Source organism: Mercenaria mercenaria, chromosome 12 (assembly GCF_021730395.1).
Source record: "Mercenaria mercenaria strain notata chromosome 12, MADL_Memer_1, whole genome shotgun sequence".
Lineage (NCBI taxonomy): Eukaryota > Metazoa > Mollusca > Bivalvia > Venerida > Veneridae > Mercenaria > Mercenaria mercenaria.
Genome location: NC_069372.1, coordinates 14,022,448 through 14,049,044, shown reverse-complemented (window position 1 = coordinate 14,049,044; position 26,597 = coordinate 14,022,448). Strand labels below are relative to the sequence as shown.

Genomic DNA, 26,597 nt, shown 5'->3' with positions numbered 1-26,597 from the left:
TACACGAATGTCAGCGCTATTGTGGTTTACGTTGTAGTGTGACTGTTATTAAGGAACATGGCATTCCCTTTGTATATTCGTCCTTGTTCAACTTTCCCCTTTGGGTTCCTCCCCCCACCCCGGCCCAATTTTGCCCCTAACCATTTCTTTCCCATCCATCTATATTTAGCATAAATTAATATGTACATGTTGGATGTTTGAAGCCGCCCATCTGAAATATTTTTCCATTACAGCTTCTTTTTGTTGTGGACATACTATGCAGATGTGTGGCTTTGTGCCTGTATTTTTAGTGCTCCATGCTTCCGAGAAATCTATCACTACCTATTTTCTTTTGTATACTCGTTCATTTGATAATACTTTTCATTAGTCAAGCGTTGCTGACCTCTGTCGCATTCTTATTGGCCTTATTGGATCTCTACTATTATTTTCACCAGACGGTTGAAAGACCGGCTGCACTCAATCAACAGTACAGTTCCATATTTAAACCGATACCAGAAAAAGCTTGATTACATAATGTACAATAATTTTAACTTTATTCCGTGATCTCCAAGAAGAGTGTCCATGGCTGGTCATTATTTCAATTTGATTATAGACAGTTTTTCGCCCCACAACTGCAGGTTGCAATGAATATTGAAAGGAGAAAACAGGAGTGGATGTAATATAATTAATCTCATGTTACATTTGACTTGCCACCACGGTTAATAACTTTTAAGGGTAATGACTCTGCAGAGGAGTATTTGCCATTGAAAAAGGCAGACGCTGAAATACGTGTGAGAAGATATCATCCAATGTTTTTCTGCTTCAGTAGAATTTAAAAAAAAAATAAAAAAATTCTAAACCATTAATTCCTATCCGTTCGAACAATTTTGTTTACGTTTATGTAATTGCATACAAAGTAATGAGGACGAGATAAACTGAAAACATTTAGATGCACTCAATTTTAAAAGTTTCGCATATTAATCCAAATATCAAACGAGTGCACGTATTTTCCTTCTTTTAGAGAGGAAGATGTGAAGATAGTCGCTCCGTCCAATCCAGGAAGTCCAGAAAAACTTCTTCCTCGTTTATCAGGAGCAATAAACATGTTGAGATCAAGAAAAGGCTTAGAAACGCTTATCTTATATTTCACTGGACACCACTCTAAGAAATCTGGATTTGAACTAGGTGACCAGGAAGACATACTAACACTGAAGAAGTTGCAAGAAGATCTAAAGGCAATGTCTCTAGCATGGGGAAAACAAGAAAATGCAAAAAAGACAGAAACAAGAATACTAGTATTTCTGGATTGTTGTAACCCTCCAAATGTAGCAGCGTCTGTTCCAGAACTTTCGAATGAATATCTCAAAATTATTCAAGTAAACGCCTGCAGACCGGACGAGATTCCTACGCAGCCGATAAGTGGAAGCAGCTTCCAGAAGTTTTTTATTCAAGCACTTACTAGGAGAAGCTTCAAAAAGCAGTGTCATAATAACACAGTAGGACGTGAGAATCCTGAAATAGAGTGTCAATACTGTGAAATGTCAGGCGATTTCATTACAGTAGAGCGACTCCTAAAATACATCTCAGAACACATGGCAAAATGTTGGTCTGGAAACCAGCCAGTCATGTATATCAACGGCATTTCTTGGCTTGATGCCAGTATTGGATACAACGTCGATTTTGTCATTCATCTTGACGTAAAATTTGAAGGACCCAACCAGACGAAAGACGTCCAACTCTCGCACAAGATATTTTATGATATTAAAGAATTACAGAAAAGCATACTTGAAAAAGTAATTGGTAGGTGATAAAATCTCATGCAAAGTATTGTTCTATTCACAAAAGAAGTAGAATTTTATGATGATGTGTTTATCAAATGTTTGACCTCGTGAGAGTGCAATAAAGGCATTTCATAATTATGGTATTACACTATTTGAAAGCTGATGTCGTTTTAAATATACTATAGGATTAACCTTATCTTTAATGGATAAAAAATAAACAATTCTAAAAGGTAACCGGTATCTAAAGTTGATAGATTCGCTTTGATCAAATTAACATCTACCTTTCACAATGCCTATTTATCGACATGATGCAACAGAAGAGCTACAAATCTATTTGCACACAAACCTATGTCAAAATTGCCTATTATGTCAAGTAACACTACATACTATATTACCATTTGTTGAGATATGACGTTTTATCTCTATGCAAATTAACAAAATCTTTTCATCTAGCAACAGACATATAAAAATTGTATGACATTACGTTTCCTTTGCGATATGAGTGCTCGCTTATTGTTTGTTAACTTTTTTAGAATTATCAATCTTTATTCCATCTGCAGCAGATTGCGATGAACAGTCAAATGTCGAACTGACACCGCCAGAGTTCTCTGATGCTCTAGCTTTACGGATTCATACGGGATCTCAAGGTGGTCGTGAACTTCGTTCAATGTTGAATGTTGCTTCAGCGATGGATGGAAATCGGGAGATAGTAGCCTCCTACCGCACGGTATCGAATATACTCAATGGAAGGGTTGTGCTGTTCTTTCCTACTGAAAGGATTTTTCAAATTCTTGATAGCAAGGCTTTACTGGAAGAAACGGTGAGTATTTAACATCTCAGTTTTACTCATCCCATTCACCCATCATCCAATCAACTTTAAGGATATCCCGAAAAAGGAATAGTGAATGCATTCGGTGTTGCTCTTATAATTTAAATCTTATTGTAATTGAAATAATCTTATTAATAAGACGATGCTGCGAGGGGTTTTGTATATAACATTACCGTTCGTGAACAAACTAAAATAATTTAGAATAGGTCATCATTCATGCATATTATATTGTAAAATGTCCTGAAATATTTGAAGTAGGTTAAATTTGAAATTTTACAGGATGAAGGAAGAAAAATAGCAACACTTTCGTTGCGTGATTTAGATTGGGTAACAGACAAAATCAATGGAATGACAGATTTAGAACGTGATTTAGATTGTGTAACAGACGAAATCAATGGAATGAGAGATTTAGAAAAAATCCATACTAGTCTTCTTAAAGTTGATGAAAAGTGGAGACACGACAAGGTTTGCATCATTTGTTATTACATTTTGTTTGCTAAAAACAAATACAAAGGGATCTCAGCAGTCGTGTAACTAATATCGCACTTGCCTTTCAACAAGATTTTAAATCTCTAAATATTTTTGAAGCGATGTTTATCTTTTTTTTGTATGGGCGGTGATACCACAACAATGAAACAGTATTATCTAAACCGTGACAATGCTGGACACGATTGGTTTTGCCATTGCGACCAGAATAGATCATGATCAGTCTGCACATCCCTGCAGACTTACCATGATCTGCACTGAGTCTGTTCTGTTTGCCATTCAGCCAGTTTCGTTTTGGTAAGTACCCCTTTTATACAGTTAATGGTACTGTCCAAACTGGAAGATGGGTTAGTTCATTATAGAAATTTAGCATGATAACGATTAAGTAAAACGAATATTTAAGACCAAGGTAGGGCCAAGTTGTAAATGTATGAGAAACGGTAAATATCTACTGAAACACCAACGGAGTTTGATGTAGCCAATGATCATGCAATACTCGTAGACTTTACAATCGGTCTACTTTTATGATTTGTCTTCGGAATTGCTGTGATTTATACGTTTAGATATACATAAATTGAATTTATTTGTTAACTATATTACATGTTTCTCTGTGAAAAGGGCTGTACATTATGAGATATTGGGATGTTCTAAAACAACGTGACTGGGATTTGAATCCCGTCTACCGGTTTACGAAATTTGTAGGAAAGTTATGCACCTACATCTCAGATTCTGTCTGTTGATGGATTCCCCATTGATTTGAGGGATCTACTTTCCAGATTATATTTGAACTACACGACGTTATATGACGTTACACTGTAACTATAAAGCCTGATTTAGGCAAACAATCAATTTATACAAATGAAAAAAGCACCATTACTACAAAATACGGTTTTCAGGTGCAAAATAAGTTAGGAACACTGATTGTCGAATTAGTCGTTATTTCAAGTAATTGAAAACTAGAACTTAACACCATTGATATTTCAATAGCTATCATATCGATTTATGATATATTTGGTTCATCCTACCTTGTGCATGAAGTTGAAAATTCGTTTTATTTAAGGTCACGAAACACAGACATTTTGCCTGGCCTCAATGCCATATAAACTTTAGTTATAGTGGACGCAACTTGACCCCGATGGTTAACCTTTGTATTATAATACATAATGAGGCAAAATCTATTATTGAAAAGGAGTGTTGGAGAAACAGGAGCTACACGAGAAAATGGAAATATCAATTTGTGTAAATATTAATTAGTGTATTGAAAAGTTCTAACTGATCAAATTTAAGTATACATACTTTGACACTGCACTGTATACAAATTAATTCCATATAAATATACACGGCTACCCTAAGCACCCTTTATTTCTACAATGAAATAATCGATATGAATAATCAGCCTAAAGTCAACCATCGCGGTCAAGTTGCGACTACTATATGTTGTTACAAAGCGGTGATAAACACGTTTGTATTGTATTACATTTACATAGATAATTCCTTTAAAAAATGATTTACTTTCTCTCGTTGTGATGTTAGCGCTCATAGAAAGAGGTCGTTGTGTGTATTAAGGTGTATTAAGGTATGATCCATGTAATAGTGTAGTGTTTTTACTTTCAAGACTTACTATTGATTTATTGAACAAAAGTTAAAAATTTCATTTGATAAATGATTTCTTGCTGTTCAAAGTGAATTTATCTCTGAAACAGAAGGGGACAGAGTTAGACATCTTTAAAAATACTGAGTTACGTGAGGTAAAAGGTTTACTTTAGTCGCCCAAAAAAAATGATATTCGCATTTTTTATTAGCTCACCTTGTCAGCTTGTCACTCTGACAAGGTGAGCTTTTGTGATCACCCTTCGTCCGTCGTCTGTGCGTGCGTCCGTCCGTCCGTCAACAATTTCTTGTCTGCACGATAGTGGTTTCATTTATGATTTTATTTTAACCAAACTTGCACACAACTTGTATCACCATAAGATCTCGGTTTCTTTCTTGAACTGGCCAGATCTCATTATGGGTTCCAGAGTTATGGCCCCTGAAAGGGCCAAAATTAGCTATAATTTTGAACTTGTCTGCACAAAAGCAGCTTTATTTATGATTTGATTTTTACCAAACATGCACACAACTTGTATCACCGTAAGGTCTTTGTTTCTTTCTTGAATTGGCCAGATTCTATCATGGGTTCCAGAGTTATGGCCCCTGAAAGGGCCAGAGTTAGCTATTTTGACCTTCTCTGCACAATAGCAGCTTCATTTATGATTTGAATTTAATCAAACTTGCACAAAACTTGTGTCACCATAAGATCTTGGTTCCTTTCTTGAACTGGCCAGATTCCATTATGGATTTTAGAGTTATGGCCCCTGGAAGGGCCAGAATTAAATATTTTGACCTAGTCTGCACAATAGCAGCTTCATTTATGATTTGAATTTAATCAAACTTTTACAAAACTTGTATCTCCATAAGATCTTGGTTCCTTTCTTGAACTGGCCAGATCCCGTTATGGGTTCCAGAGTTATGGCCCCTGAAAGGGCCAAAATTACCTATTTTGACCTTGTCTGCCTAATAGCAGCTTTATTTATGATTTGATTTAACCAAACTTGCACACAACTTGTATCACCACAAGATCTTTGTTCCTTTCTTGAACTGGCCAGATTCCATCCTGGGTTTCAGAGTTATAGCCCCTTAAATGTCCAAAATTGGCTATTTTGGCTTTTGCAGCTATATAGAGACTTCATTTATGGTTTGATTTGATACAAACTTCCAAAATATCTTCAACAACAATAAATCTTGGATTCCATGACGAACCTGTCAGATCCAATCGTAGGTTCCAGAGTTATTTTATATCTTATTACCTCCCCTGATTGTAATCAAAATGGATTTATATCAGTAAGTACTTATAGGACTTATTTGAAATTGCATTATTGTCATAGTTGGACTGAGACAATCAGGGTAGATAAATATGGACTGATTTTATGTCAAATTACCTCCCATTATTTCAAATTAAAATGGGTATATCTCCGTAACTAATGAAGATACTGATCTGAAATTTCATTTATGTCAACAGATGGACTTGGACAATCAGAGAAGATACATATTGACTGTATTTATGACAGATTACCTCCTTTATTATTTATCTAAATGAATACACCTTAGCAGCTTCTAATGAGATTGGTCTGAAACGATCATATCATTTTGAGCAATAGTACTCAGGTGAGCGACACAGGGCCATCATGGCCCTCTTGTCTTGTATTTTCACTTTGAAATTTGTCTTTACTTGAAAAATTGTTTAAATGAAAAGTAATGTAAAGGAAGACAAAATGCAAACATTATGTAGCAGTTTTGAGACTTGCTTCAGCAGTAAATGTCAAATAACGTATTCGGATAGAAATAGCCTACAATAAATGTTTAGCAGAGTTGTTTTCGAATTAATCCGGTTATTTTACACTAAGGATCTTCATTTTCGGCTCAATAGGAAAATCAGATTTAAAGAACACTACCAGTGAACATCTATCATGTTTGCATAATTAAGTGTAAATGATCCGATGATAAAGTTTGAACCAAATCCAGTACATGATCAAACTCTGATTGACCACATTTTACGCTCTGTTTATTGACTCGTTTTCAACAATTTTAAAAATAACGCTGAACGTCGACAATGCGGGAAAATATTATTTGCTAACGTGCTTTTGTTATCACTAGTTTTAATATGCAGTAAACTTTAATTGATATTTTCTTCGTTGGCGGCCATATTCTTTGAACAATTTTAGACCATTTTATAAAAAAAAAACAACGAACATGTAATGACAAGCGTAAATATCCCCAAAGACTTGTAGCACAAATGATTTCACACATTCTTTTCTTTTGCCTGTACGTTTATAGATCTATACTTTCTTAATTTTCAGAATACACAAAACAAAGAGTTGAAAATCATCTTCCCGTGTATAAATGGTGACAGATTTCATGATTTTATGGTGTTAGATCTGCATGACAAGCCAGGTAGTCACCTGCAGTTGTTTGACAAAATGGCAGGCTCCTTACAGGAAATACCAATGACCATCATCTTACCGTTGCTAGTTATCATCTTTGCAGCTGTATTAGTATTCTTGTTTAATACAACAAAGGTTACGGGATAGGCTATTGGATATACAGAGTGCGACTAACTAGCCCGTTTTACAGCTGTTTGTAAGACCTTTTAAAATTTAATCTTTCATATGTAACATATCAACATGTGCATGATGTGTTAATTGTAAAGCAAACCGAAAAGTGATCACCAGTAATAGAGATGTTAGTGCCAAAACGTCTTACAGATATGGGTTATGTTGTTAGTAAAAGAAGCTGTATGAGCTGTTGCCCTGCTGTGAGTTTTATTAATGATGTAAATCATGTAACTGAATTGGTGGGTGAAAAGAAGAAGAAAATAACTTAAGTGTGTTAATTCTTATTTTTATTTGAATGATGTTGGGTGAAAAACAGAAGAAAGTAACTTAAATGTGTTAATTCTTATTTTTTTAATGCTGTGTATATGTTTAAGGATTAATGTTCAGATAAATCTGATAATTCATGTGGGGAAGTTGGCAGTTATTTGCGGAGAACAGGATGTACTGGTACAGAACCCAGGAACACTGGTTAGGTTAACTGCCCGCCGTTACATGACTGAAATACTGTTGAAAAACGGCGTTAGACCCAAAACAAAAAAACAAACAAACAAAATCAGAAAAATCATTATGTACATCTCATAGCCTGTACGTATAGTAATATTAATCTGGTTGGACCAGTTTGTGTTAGCTAACAATGGTCTAAATACTTACCAGAGCAAGTGGTTTTGATTTTTGTAATAATATGACTTTTGTTTTGAGGTTAAAACTCCGTACCTATTAATTTTGATCAGGAATGAATAATTAAGTGTGCCTCCAACTGTACGATTTGTACTCTTGTCAATATTTCTGGGTTTTTTTCTTTTGCTGTTGTAACAGATTTTTGTCTACATTTTTTTCATCAAGAAATGTTCCACTTGACCATAAAGTTTTTCATCAAGAAATATTCCAGTTGACCATAAAGTATTCCATATAAATGAGATGTGGAACCAAAATTTGTAGTCCTGTTTGGCGCCATATAACCTATACTGTGTTGGTGCACCGTAAAACCCAAATAAATAGATAAATGACCATAAAGTATAAATATGAGATGTGATCAAGAAATGTTCCACTTGACCATAAAGTATAAATATGAGATGCATTTTGCTTACTAATAGTATGATATTAGAATCATCAAGTTTTGGTTTAAGGCAGTTATAGGATAGAGAGCCCAGTGGAGGTATATGATTGTTGTAATCGCTATAATATCATTATATAATTCGTTTGCAGAATTGCTATGTTTGGAACAGATTTGTCCAAAAACACTGTAGATTTTAATGTGATATACCCTGAGTGGTCTTGTTTACACTTTTTTATGAACACATCTTCTGATTTCTACATATTGTATCGTGTGCTTATGAAACGTATAAATGTTCAATTCTGCCCAACCATGGTATATGCGGTAGCATGCATTTCCATTACTGCTCATGAAAAGGCTCTGTCAAACCATTTTTGACGTGTTGGTGGACCTGTGGGTTTCCACTTTTAGCTCACCTTAGCACAAAATGCTCAAGATGAGCTATTGCGATACCGTGTCTGTCGCCATCCGTCGTCAACAATTTGACTGTTAACACTCCAGAGGTCACAGTTTTAGCCTTGGTCAGAACATTACTCTCAATAAAATCTCGGTCGATTTCGTTAATGGGTTATCTTCGGTCAAAAACTAGTTCAATTAATAGAAACTTGTTTACGCTTTAGAGACTACATTTTCTACCCCATCGTTATGAGACATTGTCAGTATGTTTGTCTTTGTCTAAATAAACTGGGTCACTAGGTTTAAATCATAGGAAAACCTCGCTAACACTCTAAAGGCATCATTTTTAGTGTTCTTAAAATTTTGTGGGTCTGAAATCTAGGTTAAGTTTAAAACTGCGTTGCCAGAGGTCAAACACTACTTCACTTAGTTAAATCAAAAATCTTTGTTAACATTCTAGAGTCCATATGTTCTGTTTGAACTTATTGAAGCTTTGACAGAATGCTTTCCCAATTGGCATCTACCCTAGATCTAGTTCAAAACTTTGATTGGTTTACGGCAAATACTATTCACTAGGTAATATCATAAAAGACCTTGTGTATACTTTATTCAAATTTTTTTCCTAAGAAACTTAGGTTAAATTCAAAACAGGTTACATGGAGTACGAAACTAGGTCACTAGATTAAATCATGGAAAAACCTTGTTAACACTCTTGAGGCCACATTTCATACTTCGTTTTCATAAAACTCCGTCAGAATGTTTGTCTCTATGAAATCTGTCATTCTTAAAAGTGGGTCACCTGACGTCTTAAACTACGTCATTGGTCAAATCATGACATTTTTACACTAAAAAGATCAAATTTTCCATCTGGTCTTTAAGAGATGTGATTGATATATTTGTCTGTTAAAATATTTGATACATTAGGTCACTTAGGGAAAAACTAGGTCGTTAGGTCAAATCATAAAAACAGCTTTGTTAACACTCTAGAGGCTACATTATTATTTTGGTGATATTAAATCTTTGTCAGAACGTTTGTCTTCATGAATTCTAGTTAAGTTCAAAAGCGCGGTACTTAAAGTTTAAAAGTAGGTAACTAGGTCAAATCGTTCAAAGTCTTTTTTAATAATCTACATGATTTACATAAAACATGGTCAAAATATTTGTCGCTGTGAAATCTAGGACAGATTATATACTGGGTTATCTGTGTAAGAACCAGGTCAGGTGAGCAGTACAGGACATTCAGAACCCTCTTGTTGTATTGTATATATATATTGTTTTGCTGTGTTGTTTTCTTCTGTACATAGACATTTTGCGATTTATCGTTATTTCGAAAATCGGCAGCAATTGATGTTTTGTCAACATCAATTATAACATTACTTTCAAGTTTTGCCTCTGTTATTTCATTATTGCACTTCTGCTGACCTTGAATTGCTGTTATTTGTTCATTTAAGTATCTAAATGTTCAGTCTGTTGAATCTATTTTGCTGCTTTTACTTCTGTGATGCCGCAAGGCGAATGTATCATCTAGATATGATCAATGTACTGATGATCTTAATAGATCATTATTTCAATGCCAGCAGGCTTTTGTGGTATTTCAGGAGCTGTAACTGTCGGCGATAAGTTTCATTAGCTCGACTATACGGATGGAGAGCTGTCCTACTCGATCCGGAGTCGGCGTCCTTCCGCATCCGCACCTTGGTTAAAGTTTTGATACACTTTATCCTTCTTTTTACTTGATGAATTTGCTTCGAACTTAGAATAGTTACTCCTCATCATCACATCATATGACACAAGGGTCATAACTCTGGCACCATTATTCAGAGAATTATCTGTTATTACCAAATGGATAGCCAATTCAAACTTTCGAACAGTTGTACCACATCATCATCCACATAATATGATACAAGAATAATAACTCTTGCACCATTATTTCTTTTAATTGTCCTCGTTTTTGCTTAAAATTTCAGTTAAAAGTTTTGATGCACTTTCACTTTATGTTATTTCTAAATGGATTTGATTCAAACTTAGAATAGTTGTAACACATCATCACCCACACCATACGATACAAGGGTCATTACTCCTGCACCAATATTTCATGAATTATGCCCCCATTTTACTTAGAATCTCAGGTTAATTATAGTGCGCTTTCACTATATCATTGTCATTACGTAACAAATATGATTACAATTTAAATTAGTTGTTTTTTAGTTCATCAACCTCATCACAAGGTTATATGAATTATATCCCCTATTTGCTTAGAATTTCATCCACATTTGATTCATTTAACACTCAAGTGACAGCTACAGCTTCCTCAGATATGTCAAATGTCACTATCCAGCATCGAAATAGACGAGTGTGCTGTCTCCTGCGATAGCTCTTGTGTTTTATTGTAAACGCTTGTTATTGCTCACCTGAGCCAAACGCCCATGGTGAGCTTTTATGACCGCTCAATATCCGTTGTGTGTCATGCACCAGTCAACATTTTCTGAAAAAATCTTCTTCCTGAAAACCAGTTGGCAGAATAACACCAAACTTTACAGGAATTATTCTTGGGTAGCCCCCTTTCGAAATTCTTCAAGAAACGAAATAGAATTTAATGCAGAACTCTGGTTGCCATGGCAGCCGAAAGGAAAAGCTTCAAACATCTTTTTATCTAAAACCACAAAGCCTATGGCTTTGATATTTGGTATATAGCATCAGCTAGTTGTCTTCGACCAAGATTGTTCAATTTATTTCCCTGAATCAAAAATGGCCCAGCCCCGGGCGTCACATGGTTCATATATACTTATACAGGGAAAAGTTTGAAAACTTTCTTGTACAAAACCACACGGCCTAAGGCTTTGATATTTAGTATTTAGTATTATCTAGTGGTCTTCTACCCCTAGGGTCAAATTTGGCCCCGCCCCGTGGGACCCAAGTTTTACATAGACATACAGGAAAAGATGTGTCTGAAACCATATGACATAAGCCTTTGATATTGGCTTTGTAGCATTGTCTTATGGTCCTCGACCCAAGGGGTCCCAAGTTATACATAGACCTAGACTTATATAGGAAAACAAGTTTAAAAATGTTCTTGTCTGAAACCACAACACTTAGACCTTTGATATTTGGGTTGTAGCATTGTCTTATGGTCCTCAACCAAAATTGTTCAAATTGTACCCCTGGGTGAAAAGAGGCCCTGCCCTGGGTGTCCCAAATTTTTACATAGACTCATACAGGAAAACAATTTAAAAATCTTGTCTGAAACCACAAGACCTAGGCTTTTAATATTGAGTATGATGCATTTCCTAGTAGTTCTCTACCAAACTTGTTCAAATTATGCCACTGGGGTTAAAAGAGGCCCCACCCCGGGGTCACTTAATTATAATATGATTTTATAGGAAAATATTCTTAAACGATTATCTGATCCTATTTCCAAGACTTTTATAATTACCTGATGACCCTAAGTAATATGATGTCACTTGACTGTGACCTTTACCTGCTGACCTACTTTCTTGTTGTTTTTTTAGCTCACCTGAGCCAAAAGCTCATGGTGAGCTATTGTGACCGCTCAATGTCCGTCGTCAGTCGTGCGTCGTGTGTCCGTCAACATTTTCTAAAAAATCTTCTTCTTGAAAACCACTGGGCAGAATTACACCAAACTTCACAGGAATGATCCTTGGGTGGCCCCCTTTTAAAATTATTCAAAGAATTGAATTCCATGCAGAACTATGGTTGCCATGGCAACCGAAAGGAAAAACTTTAAAAATCTTCTTGTCCAAAACCACAGGGCCCATGGCTTTGATATCTGGTGTGTAGCATCATCAAGTGGTCCTCTACCAATTTTTTTCAAATTATCTCCCTAGGGTAAAATATGGCCCCGCCCCGGAGGTCACATGGTTTATATAGACTTATATAGGGAAAACTTTGAAAATCTTCTTGTTCAAAACCACATGGCGTAGGGCTTTGATATTTGGTATGTAGCATTATCTAGTGGTCCTCTACCAAAATTGTTCAAATTATACCCCTAGATCAAATATGGCCACGCCCCGGGGGTCACATGGTTTATATAGACTTATATAGGGAAAACTTTGAAAATCTTCTTGCACTAAACCACACGGCCTAGGGCTTTGATATTAGGTATGTAGCATCATTTAGTGGTCCTCTACCAAAATTATTCAAATTATCTCGCTAGGGTCAAATCTGGCCCCGCCAAGGGGGTCCTAAGTTTTACATAGACTTATATATGAAAAAAAAGTTTAAAAATCTTCTTGTCTGAAACCACAACACTTAGACCTTTGATGTTTGGTTTGTAGCATTGTCTTATGGTCCTCAGCCAAAATTGTTCAAATTGACCCCTGGGGTGAAGAGGCCCTGCCCTGGGGTTCCTACGTTTTATATAGACTTATATAGGAAAAAGCTTTAAAAATCTTATTGTTTGAAACAAGTTACAACCTATGCTTTTGATATTTGGCATGATGCATTGTCTAGTAGCCCTCTGCCAAAATTGTTCAAATTATGCCCCTGGGGTTAAAAGAGGCCCCGCCCTGGGGTCACTTAGTTACTATGTGAGTTATTAAAAATCATTTGGTCCTATTTCCAAGACTGTTTAATTATAATTACCTGACGATGTCACTTGACTGTGACCTTGACCTACTGACTTACTGTCTTGTTTTTTTAAGATACAGCCTTGAAATTTTGATGACATACACAGTTTTGCACAACAATCGTAAAACTGAATTTCATTGACCATGAATATGACCTACTGATTTTCTTAATATTTTATCATCAGTTTGACATTTGAAACATGTAGCTCATATTACTCAGGTGAGCGATCCAGGGTCATCATGACCCTCTTGTCTTTAAGATACAGCCCTGACATTTGGATGACATGCACAGTTTTGCACATCGATCGTACAACTGAATTTCATTGACCACGAATGTGACCTACTAACTTTCCTAATATTTTAGCATCAGTTTGACATTTGAAACGTTTAGGTCATATTATTCAGGTGAGCGATACAGGGTCATTATGACCATCTTTTCTTCATTTTACTATTATGAGTGCCTGTAATTCATTATTTAGATTGTTAGAGATATATTTTTGAAATGTTTTTAAATGTACTCTACAAAAGGCAGCATAAACTTTTATGTATATACCTTTCCTACAATAGTTCCGAAGAGGTGTGTCTTTCCTATGGTGGCATATTTCTGCCACGAGGTAGCTATCACAGTACTTAAAAAATATAATGTTGATAGAGCAAAGTTTTCAAAAAAGTTGTCTCCATAGTTTACAGATTCCTAGAAATAAACGACATTCAATAAAAAGTCTATGTTATTTTTGAACACCCATCGTGCTATTATGACAATTCGCATTACTATTTTTTGGAAATATAATTTGTTATGATAATGTTTTAAGAAAAATGAAAATATTTACTTGAAAGTTTAGAGTATTATCGCGATGTTACCTGGCTCTCTCGAGGCAGTTTGAAGCAAAACACAAAACTTCGCGCGAGACCATTGTCATGTAGGAAAAAATAGCCAGAACTATTTTATTTTAATGTTTTTGGACTAATACACACTTTTCTTTGAATGTTTAGAATATTATCGTGATAGCTACCCAGCTATCTTGTGGCAGAAATGTGCCCAATTTCCCTTATAATTTCTTTTTTAAAAGATATTAGAAAGAGGGATATGTATGTAAGTATTTGTAATGACTTTGTACAAGAAATGAGGTGTTATTTTTGTTTGATTTACTTATGCGAGTCAAGTCACTTTCTTTATAATGAAATATTAGAAATTACTACTACTTACACGATTTGTTTGATAGACAAACTTCATATACGATTGAAAATTATCAAATATATATTTTTGTTAAGAGTAAATGTTAAACTTATACTACAATTAGTAGTCTGTTTTCTGATATAGTTTACATGTATATAGGCTTTTGTTAAGTTTTGATATTGTTCTATACAGTTCTGAAACTAATTATAGTTTCGAAACGTCAAGGATTATTGGAGTTGCGGATATGAAATATAAATATGTGAAAATTTGGACTTGTTATGAGAATGAGATGTTGTTGGTGGCATATTGTTTTACATTATACACTGTTTGTTTGATATATTTATCTAAAGTTTGATATTTACTGGTGGTTTAACTTAATTTGATAATTCTAATATATTCAGAATAGAAATTTTTGATGTAACATTTTATCTAGAATTTACTACAATTAGCATGTCAATTTTAATTTTTTTGTAACTTTGTATACATGTGTTTACCTATATTTGATGCTCTAAAAATTTTACCTTTCATTAATTATTTATTTCCGCTAGAAATGTTTACTTTCGTTTTGGTAGAATTAACTGGTGGCAGTACTATTAGTTACACTGCTCGTTGGTGACAGGATACGGGATATACGCTGTCGAGGAAATCCATATCGGGCGTGAGCAAAAAGGATTTTCGAGACCGCGTATATCCCGTATCCTGTCACCAACAAGCAGTGTACCGATTTTATCTTGCCGACTACCTTTTACATCCTCGCTGTACTGATTGACACAATTCTTATATTAATAAAGCTACTTAGAGTTACAGTGCAGACTGGAATCCTGAAATTTCTGGTTTTCATGCTTTGATTATAGTTGATTAACACCAGCCATAAAATGCAAAATGATCTGTATTTTGACTGAATTACAAAACACAGAAGCTCTTTATACAAGTTATGAACTGGTTTTGAAAACCTTTTACGTTCCATCCTTTCGAAAAACCATCAGATTATACGATGTCAGAAATGTCTTAAAACTTCGGTTTAGTCCCATTTCCTGTTAATTCCTCTTGCAGGTAAATGATCCTACAACAAACTGATGTCTTACAAATGTGTTAATTCCTTTGCTTTACGATGATTTAACTAAAACAACAGTTCAACCAGACAATCGCGGCCGTACCATACAGAATTACTGTTCTTCTATATAATTTCCACTAACTTCACGAACCTAAATTAGATAGGAAAAATGAGAGCGGCAAGAAACCACTATTTTATTTATCTCGGAACTGATATCTATAGCTAGGGCTTATAATCTGACTTCTTTTAATTACCCTAGCGATGCAGCAGCCATTTTGTTTTTAATCAAAATTCATATCTGTAATGTACTAGCAGGATATGGAATATATCCTGTCTCCATGTGACGTCTGTTGACCAAGAGAAATGCAAGAATTTTGTAGGAGGCGAGATAAATTAAACTTGTTGCTGTTTTTTAACTGTTTGCAGTCTTTTTCAAAGTCTGTGCATGTATTCGATTTACTGCCTCAAATACCAAATTGAATATGACCTTTTGTGTTACTTTTCTGATTTTAATTTCCGATTTCATTCACCATTCATTAGGTAAACTATCTCGGTAGTCTAGTGGTAGAGCCTCCGCTTCGAATGCTGGAGGTCGCAGGCTCACTATGCGCTTAGCATTAATTATGAGGATAGTATTCTAGGACTAATCAGCACGGTTTCGGTATAATTTGTCACTGTTACAACTAAACACCGTTGTTTATATGACTTGGAAACTGTTGCAAAAGCTGTTGAACCGTAACACACATTTATTATGCACCCCCCACCCACACCTTCGAAGAAGGAGTATATTGTTTTGCAGATGTCGGTAGGTTTGTCTGTCTGTCGGTCGGTCGGTCTGTCCGTAAGTAGACCAATCAGTTTCCGGATGATAACTCAAGAACGCTTGGACCTAGGATCAGGAAAGTTGATAGGGAGGTTGGACATATCCAGCAGATTACCCTATTGATTTTGAGATCAGTAAATCAAAGGTCAAGGTCTAAGTGACCCGGAACAGATAAACGGTTTACGGACGATAACTCAATAACGCTTGGACCTAGGATCATAAAGATGATAGGGAGGTTAGTCATGGCCAGCAGATGACCCCTATTGATTTTGATATCGGTAGATCAAAGGTCAAGGTCACAGTGACGAGGAACCGTTAAACGGTTTCCAGATGATAACTCAAGAATGTTTGGCCTTGGATCATAAAAGTTGACAGGGATGTTAGTTATGAGCAGCAGATGAACCCTATTGATTTTGAGGTCAGTAGGTAAAAGGTCAAGGTCACACTGACCCGGAGCACTTAAATGATTTCCGGATGATAAATCAAGAACTCTTGGGCTTAGGATCACGAAAGTTGATAGGGAGATTAACCTTGACCAGCAGATGACCCCTTTTGATTTTGAAGTCAGAAGTTCAAAGGTCAATGTCACAATGATCCGGAACATTTAAACCGTTTCTTGATGATAACTTGGGAATGTTTTGATCTAGGATCTTGAAAATTGATAGGGATGTTGATCATGATCAGCAGACAACCCCTATTGATTTTGACGTCAGTAGTTCAAAGGTCAAGGTTACGGTGACCCGGAACAGTTAAACGGTTTCCAGACGGTAACTCAGGAACGCTTGGGTCTAGGATCATGAAAAATAATAGGAAGGTTGATAATGATCAGCAAAAGACCCCTATCGATTTTGAGACCAGAGGTCAAGGTCACAGTGGCCCAGAACAGTTAAACCGTTTCCGGATGATAACTTGAGAATGCTTGGGCCTAGGATCGTGAAATTTGATAGTGGGGGGGGTAATCATGATCAGCAGATGGCAACTATTAATTTTGAGGCCAATAGGTAAAAGGTCAAGGTCATATTGTCCCAGAACAATAGAACTTTTGTAAACAGTGACCAAATAATTTCTGTTCCTAGTGCAATTACTGAATGCGGGGCATTTCGTGTTCTACGAGCTCTTGTTATTTAAATTAACATGCTAAGAAATTCCATGAGTTTTAATGTATACATATAACACAGTATTTTAATGATTTTTATCAGAACTTACAAGCTATCTAGAATGTGTTTACAAGGCTAAAAGTCACCTGTCAACTTTTTAGCTCACTTGAGCAATGCTCAGGTGTTATTGTGGTCGATGGTTATCCGGCTTCCGTCTGTCGTTTGTTGTATGTCTGTCAACATTTAGCTTGTGTATGCGATAGAGGTTGTATTTTTCAACTGAGCTTCATGAAATTTGGTCAGAATGATAAGCTTGATGAATTCTAGGCTGAGTTCGAAAATGGGTCATCCGGGATCAAAAACTAGGTCACTAGGTCAAATCAAAGAAAAACATTGTGTATGCGACAGAGGCTGTATTTTTCAACTGATCTTCATGAAATTTGATCAGAATGATTGCCTTGATGAGTTCTAAGTCAAGTTCGAAAATGGGTCATCTTGGATCAAAAACTAGGTCACTAGGTCAAATCAAAGAAAAACCTTTTGAATGCGATAGAGGCTATATTTTTCAACTGATCTCCATCAGATCTGGTCAGAATGATAACCTGGATGTAATCTAGGCCAAGTTTAAAAATGGGTCATCTGGGGTTAAAAACTAAGTCACTAGGTCAAATCAAAGAAAAAACTAGTGTATGCGATAGAGGCTGTATTTTTAGCTCACCTGAGCTAAGTTACTGGGTCAAAACAAAGGAAAAGCTTGTTAACACTCAATGCCACATTTATGACTGTATCTTCAGGAAACGTAGTCATTATGTTAATCTTGATGATCTTTAGGTCAAGTTCGAATCTGGGTCATAAGGGATAAAAAACTAGGTCACCAGGTCAAATCAAAGGAAAAGTTAGTTAAGTTAAGTTAGGATAGTCGTCTTTAAATAATTGTTCAAATAATTGAATTCCATATATAATTCTGGTTGTCATGGCAACCAAAAAGAAAAACTTTTAAACTCTTTGGTAAAATACCAAAAGTCCAGGAGCTTTGATATTGGATCTGTAGCATTACGAGTATATAGGGAAAAACTTTGAAAATCTTCGTCTAAAGCCACAGGGCCTATGATGTTTTGTATGTAGCACCATCAAGTGACTCTACCAGTAATGTTCAAATTATTCCCCTGGGTGAAAAGAGGCCCCGCACCTGGGGTCCCAAGGTTGACTTAGAAAATATCTTCTTGCCTGAAAGGTCAATGCATAGGCCTTTGATATTTGGCATGTAGCATTGCCTAGTGGCTCTCTTCCACGATTGTTCAAGTTATGCCCCTGGGTGAAAGGAAGCCCCGTCCCGGGGGTCACTTGTTATATGTGTTATATAGGAAACAATACTTCAAAAATTATCTTATCATATTTCCTAGACTGTTAAATTATAATAATCTGATGACTGCAGTTATTAAGGGGTCACTTGACTATGACTTTGACCTACTGATTTACTTTCTTGTTTTGAACTTTGGATGACATACATAGTCTGGCACATTGATCTTAAAACTGACTTTCAGTGATCATGAATGTGACCTGCTGACCTACTTTCTTAATATTTTAGCACCAACATGTTCACAAACTGAGAAAGGATTTCATTGCTTACCTTTATTTGACTTTCTCACCTGATCTCTTACACTTGTCTGTGTATTTCATATTAATCGGGTGAGTGATCCAAGGTCACCATGACCCTTATGATTATAATAATATTTGTGCCTGGAAAGCTTATATTTTAGTTTTTCATTACGTGTTTTAAATATTTTGTGTACATGTATTTTTGTTGTCTCAAACTATGCAACATTTTTTATTATAAATGATTTATGAGAAACTGTAATTTTTAGATTTAAAAATTAAAAATTAAATTAAATTAAATTAAAATTTAAACTGTAACATTTAACAGTCGTTTGTGGTGTTTTTATTAATATCTCCCAGAACATTAATGTGGAATCCAACTGAACATGTAGGTTCCGATGTTGTATTATATACCGATACAATTTCTGTCAAAACATATTGCTTGTATTTCACAAGAAAATACGAACAGGCAGAAAAGTTCTGTACTGTACCTTTTGTTTTGTGTGTGCCGACCTGCTTTTATCAATATGTAAGACCTTACACATTTCTATGACTAGCACACAAAAGCTATGCTTAGTACTATTTTAACATCGATAAACATTGGAGATTTTGTTTCATAACAAAGCAACAAACAAAAAGATGGAGGTATATAATAAAATAGTCATTATAACAACAGCTAGATCCAGGATTTTGTATTCAGCTCTTGTGGATTTTGTCGGATCAAATCACACTTGCGCACCTCGTGCGATCCCACCTCGCAAAACTTCAACCGAATACAACATTTCAGATCAAGCTTCTATTATAATAACCCTAACATACAGGCTGACCAACCAATTGGGAAAATGTTTCTGTGAAAAACTCCTTTGGAAGCACAGAATACTAGCAACATATTATCAGGCTTCAGTTTGATCGAGCCTGGTTATGAGAGGTAATTAGACATGTGCAACAACCTTCACGCCCCCAGCACCGGGTAATTTAAAAGCGAAATTCTGTTAATATTGGAAGATCTCTATGATTCAGATGGTCACATCGGACTATGTGTGTCAAAGAAATCTGACAGTCACATCGGTCAAACATTCAGATTGTCACTTATTTAGTCTCGGCATGATAGGTCGGCCAGGCAGCATAAGGGTATTAAGTCACATTGATCAGCCAACGCAATTACATGCCGAGCAGCCTACAGAGGTTTCAAGTTAAAAAGGTTAATTACGTCAAGCAGTCTTATCTCGAACCGACCAGACGGGTCGGGTTGAGCATCCTAGCAGAGTCAAGACATCATAACGGCTAGCCAAGTAGTCGTTCACGACCATTAGTTAGATTACCTTGAGCAGCCTAACTGAGTCAGGAGGTCAGGTCGGACAGTCAATTTAAAGTCCATTTCTTTCAACGAAAAGAAGAGACAAACATATATATGAGCCCCAGGACGCGTACAGTTCAAACAGAACATATCTGTGCCTCTCAACCTCCACATACTCATATTGTTCAAAGTTAACATATCTGTGCCTTTTGCTCCTATTGTTTAAGCCAAACATATCTTTGCCTTGACTCGTACTGCTCAAAACAAACTATGTACCCACGAATCGTACTGTTCAAAACAAACATGCCTGTGCCCCTGGCTCATAAGGCTCAAAACAAACCTATCTGTGCCCATAATATATACTGTCCAAACACATTCTGTTCAAAACAAACCTATACGTGCCCCTGGGTCATACTGCTCAAAACAAACATATCCGTGGCCCCGACTCATACTGCTCAAAACAAACATATCTGTGCCCAGCATTCATGCTGCTCAAAACAAACCGTTATGTGCCCTTGATTCATACTGCTCAAAACAAATCTGTATGTTTCCACGACTCATGCTGCTCAAAACAAGCATATCTGTCCCCGTGACTCATAGTGCTCAAAACAAGCCTACCTGTACCCGCGACTCATATACTGCTCAAAACAAACCTAACTTTGCTCCTTACTCATACTGTTCAAAACAAACATCTGTGCCCACGACTCAAACTGCTCAAAACAAACCGTTATGTACCCTTGACTTAATTCCAACATATCTGTGCCCAGCATTCATGCTGCTCAAAACAAACCGTTATGTGCCCCTGAGTCATACTGCTCAAAACAAACATATCCGTGCCCCCGACTCATATTGCTCAAAACAAACCTATCTGTGCCCACGACTCATACTTCTCAAAACTAACATATATGTCCAAGATTCATACTGCTCAAAACAAACCTGTATGTGCCCAAGACTCATGCTGTTCAAAAAAAACATGTCTGTGCCCCTGACTCATACTGCTCAAAACAAGCCTACCTGTGCCAACGACTCATACTGCTCAAAAATAACTTATCTTTCCTCCTTACTCATACTGCTCAAAACAAACCTACATGTGCCCAAAATCAATACTGCTAAAAAAGAACATATCTGTGCAAACGACACACATTCATGTTGCTCAAAACAAAACCCGTTACTCATAGTGCTCAAAACAAGCCTAACTGTGCCCCTGACTCATACTGTGCAAACGACACACATTCATGCTGCTCAAAACAAAACGTTATGTGCCCGTCATGTGCCCGTTATGTGCCCGTGACTCATAGTGCTCAACACATGCCTACCTGTGCCCATGACTCATACTGCTCAAAACAAACCTAACATTGCCCCTGACTCATACTGTTCAAAACAATCATCTGTGCCCACGACTTCTACTGCTCAAAACAAACATTTCTTTGCCCCAGCTCAAACTTCTACTGCTCAAAACAAATTTCTATGTGTCCACGACTCATGCTGCTCAAAAACAAACATATCTGAGCCCGTGACTCATAGTGCTCAAAACAAGCCTACCTGTTCCCATGAATCATACTGCTCAAAACAAACCTAATTTTGCCCACGACTCATTATGTTCAAAACAAACCTATACGTGCCCCTGAGTTATACTGCTCAAAACAAACATGTCCGTGCCCCTGACTCATATTGCTCAAAACAAACATAGCTGTGCCCCGACACAAACTGTTCATACAAAACATATCTGTGAACACGACACATACTGTTCGAACAAATTAAATCTGTGCCCACGACTCATACTGCTAAAATCAAACCTATGTGGCCCTGGCTCTTACGGCGCAAAACAAACCTATCTGTGCCACCGACACATACTGTTCAAACAAAACATATCTTTGCCAACGAATCATAAAATCAAACCTATCTGTGCCCTTAACTCATACTGCTCAAAACAAACATATCTGTACCCCTGACTCGTACTGCTCCAAACAAATCTATCTGAGCCCCTGGCTCATACTGCTCCAAACAAACCTATATGTACACAGGACTCATATTGTTCGAAACAATCCTACATGTGCCGACGACTCATACTGCTCAAAAAAAACTACCTGTACCCCCGACACATAAGGTTCAATCAAAACATACGTGTACCATCAAGGCATACCGCACAAAACAAAGATATATGTGCCACTGACTCATACTGTTCAAAACAAACCTATACGTGCCGGAGACTCACACTGTTCAAAACAAACGACTAATACTGCTCAAAACAAATCTGTCTGTGCCCTTGTTCAAACCAAGCCAACGAGTCGTACTGCTCAACAAACAAATCTGTGCCCCCCCCCCCCCCCCCCCACCCCGACTCATACTGTTCAAAACAAACCTATATGTGCCCCCGACACATAAAGTTCAAACAAACCATAGCTGTTCCATTAAGTCAAACTGCTCAAAACAAACCGTTGTGTGCTCTTGATTCATACTGCTCAAAACAAACCTGTATGTGTCCACTACCCATGCTGCTCAAAACAAACATATATGAGCCAGTGACTCATAGTGCTCAAAACAAGCCTACCTGTGCCCACGACTCATACTGCTCAAAACAAACCTAACTTTGCCCCTGACTTATAGTGTTCAAAACATCTGTGCCCACGACTTCTACTGCTCAAAACAAACCTATCTTAGCCCCAACTCATACTGCTCAAAACAAACATCTGTGCCCACGACTCATTCTGTTCAAAACAAACCTATACGTGCCCTTGAGTCATACTGCTCAAAACAAACATATCTGTGCCCCCAACTCATATTGCTCGAAACAAACCTTTCTGTGCTCCTGACTTATACTGCTCTAAACAAACCTATCTGTGCCCACGACTCTTACTGTTCGAAACAAACATGCCTGTCCCACTGGCTCATAAGGCTCAAGACAAACCTATCTGTGCCCACAATATATACTGTTCAAACAAAACAAAGCTGATCCCCCGACACATACTGTTCGAACTAAACATTTCTGTGCACAGGACTCATACTTCTAAATTAAACATATCTGTGCCCCTAACTCATACTGCTCTAAACAAACGTATCCGTGCCCCTTACACATGCTGCTCAAAACAAACATATTTGCGCCGCCGATTCATATTGCTCAAGTCAAACATAATTGTACCCCGACATAAACTGTTCAAACAAAACATATCTGTGACCACGACACATACTGTTCGAACAAATTAAATGCTCAAAACAAACCTACCTGTGCGCCTGACGCATAATGCTCAAATCAAACATATGTGGCCCTGACTCTTACGGCGCAAAACAAACCTTTCTGTGCCACCGACACATACTGTTCAAACAAAACATATCTGTGCCAACGAGTCATAAAATCAAACCTATCTGTGCCCTTAACTCATACTGCTAAAAAAACAAACATATCTGTACCCCTGACTCGTACTGTTCCAAACAAATCTATCTGAGCCTCTGGCTCATACTGCTCCAAACAAACATATATGTGCCTAGGACTCATACTAGTATTCAAAACAATCCTACATGTGCCGACGACTCATACTGCTCAAAATAAAACTACCTGTGCACCCCGACACATAAGGTTCAATCAAAACATACCTGTACCATCAAGGCATACCGCTCAAAACAAAGATGTGCCACTGACTCATACTGTTCAAAACAAACCTATACCTGCCAAAGACTCACACTGTTCAAAATAAACGACTAATACTGCTCAAAACAAATCTGTCTGTGCACTTGATTCATACTGCTCAAAACAAACATATCTGTGCCCAAGATTCCCACTGCTCAAAACGAACCTATATGTTCCCACGACTCATGCTGCTCAAAACAAATATATCTTAGCTCCTGACTCATACTTCTCAAAACAAACCTATATTTGCCCCTGACACAAACTGTTCAAACCAAATATATCTGTGCCAACGAGTCGTACTGCTCAACAAACAAATCTGTGCCCCCCGACTCATACTGTTCAAAACAAACCTATATGTGTCCCCCGACACATAAAGTTCAAACAAACCATAGCTGTTCCATCAAGTCAAACTGCTCGAAACAAACCTATACGTGCCCCTATGTCATACTGCTCAAAACAAACATATCCGTGCCCCCAACTCATATTGCTCAAAACAGACCTATTTGTACCCACGACTAATACCCCACGACTCATATTGCTCAAAACTAACATCTGTGCCCAAGATTCATACTGCTCGAAACAAACCTGTATGTGCCCAAAACTCATGCTGTTCAAAAAAACATGTCTGTGCCCCTGACTTATACTGCTCAAAACAAGCCTACCTGTGCCAACGACTCAAACTGCTCAAAACAAATTTATCTTTGCTCCCGACTCATACTGCTCAAAACAAACCTATATCTGCCCAAAGTGCATACTGCTCAAAACGAACATATCTGTGCAAACGACACACATACTGCTCAAAACAAACCTATATGTACGCAAGGCACATACTATTCAATGACTCGTACTGCTCAAAACAAACCATTATGTGCCCTTGACTCATGTTGCTCAAAACAAACCTGTATGTGCCCAAGACTCATGCTGCTCAAAACAAACACATCTGAGCCCCCGACTCATAGTGCTCAAAATAAGCCTTCCAAACGACTCATACTACCAAAACAAACCTTACTTTGCACTTGACTCATATTGCTCAAAACAAACATCTGTACCCATGAAACAAACCTATCTTCGCCCCCAACTCATATTGCTCAAAACAAACATCTGTGCCCACGACTTATACTGCTCAAAACTTATTAACACCGATAATTATGCATAAAAGTGACATTTGAACTCTGATTTTTTCCACAGATAACTATGCATAAACGTGACTTTGAACTCTGGTAATTTCCACAGATAACTATGCATAAAAGTGACATCTGAACTCTGTTTATTTCCACAGATAACTATGCATAAAAGTGACATTTGAACTATGATTATTTCCACAAGTTTGATGAAAATCCTTCAAGGAGTTTAGGAGATATAGAGCGGACACAAAATGGAAGGCTCAAACCTTTGACCCTAAGTTGTGACCTTGACCTTGAGCCGGCATGACTGACTCATGGGTTCTGCACATCGTCTTGATGAGGTGATCATTTGACCCAAGTTTGATAAAATTCCTTCAAGGGGTTTAGGAGATATAGAGCGGACACAAAATGGAAGGCTCAAACCTTTGACCTTGAGTTGTGACCTTGACCTTGAGCCGACAAGGCTGACCCATGGGTTCTGCACATCGTCTTGATGAGGTGATCATTTTGACCCAAGTTTCATGAAAATCCTTCAAGGAGTTTAGAAGATATAGAGCGGACACAAAATGGAAGGCTCAAAAAATTTGACCCTAAGTTGTGACCTTGACCTTGAGCCGGCATGGCCGACTCATGGGTTCTGCACATCGTCTTGATGAGGTGATCATTTGATCCAAGTTTTATAAAATTCCTTCGAGGGGTTTATGAGATATAGAGCGGACACAAAATGGCAGGCTCAAACCTTTGACCTTGAGTTGTGACCTTGACCTTGAACCGACAAGGCTGACTCATGGGTTCTGCACATCGTCTTGATAAGGTGATCATTTGACCCAAGTTTCATGAAAATCCTTCAAGGGGTTTAGGAGATATGGACCGGACACGATTTTGTTACGGACGGAAGGACGGACGGACGCAGACCATTCCTATAATCCCTCCGCCACGGCGGGGGATTAAAAAGTTTCAAAATAAGCTATTTACAGTAATATTTAAGGGAAGTATTTCAAAATTTTTATTGTAAGTGAACAAAGAAAGCATCTGCCAAATAAAAACAAGAGCACTGCAATGCAGAACAATATACACAAAGCAAAGTCATGTATGACCTTTGACCTCTAAGCGTGACCTTGACTTTCAAGCAGGTCATCCTAGCCCGCCTGCTTAGCTCAGTAAGTAGAGCGTTGGACTATGGATCGCGAGTTCGATCCACGGTCGGGGCTTATGTTCTCCGTGACTATTTGATAAACAACATTGTATCTGAAATCATTAGTCCTCCACCTCTGATTCATGTGGGGAAGTTGGCAGTTACTTGCGGAGAACAGGTTTGTACTGGTACCGAATCCAGGAACAATAGTTAGGTTATCTGCCCGCCGTTATATGACTGAAATACTGTTGAAAAACGGTATTAAAGCACAAGGAAAAAAAACAAACAAATCAAGCAGGTCATCAGAAACATGTGCTCTGCAAGTCGTCTCGGTATGGTAAACATTTGTGCCAAGTTTCTTTGAAATCCTTCAAGCTGTTCAAGAGTTACAGAGTGGACACGAAACA

The 26,597-nt window shown here is 37.2% G+C and overlaps 1 protein-coding gene across 2 annotated transcripts in view; it reads left to right on the top strand.

Moving 5' to 3' along the window:
• Positions 1–19,334, top strand: part of LOC128547231 (uncharacterized) — a 94,431-nt gene extending 75,097 nt beyond the window's left edge. For both annotated transcript variants that reach the window (XM_053519265.1, XM_053519264.1), the window contains 4 exons: positions 1,001–1,779; positions 2,321–2,580; positions 2,869–3,054; positions 6,972–19,334. In XM_053519265.1, coding sequence (XP_053375240.1) covers positions 1,001–1,779; positions 2,321–2,580; positions 2,869–3,054; positions 6,972–7,202 — 1,456 coding nt within the window. In that variant the 3' untranslated portion in view covers positions 7,203–19,334. The remainder of the gene's footprint in view (positions 1–1,000; positions 1,780–2,320; positions 2,581–2,868; positions 3,055–6,971) is intronic.
• The last annotated feature ends 7,263 nt before the right edge of the window (positions 19,335–26,597 follow it).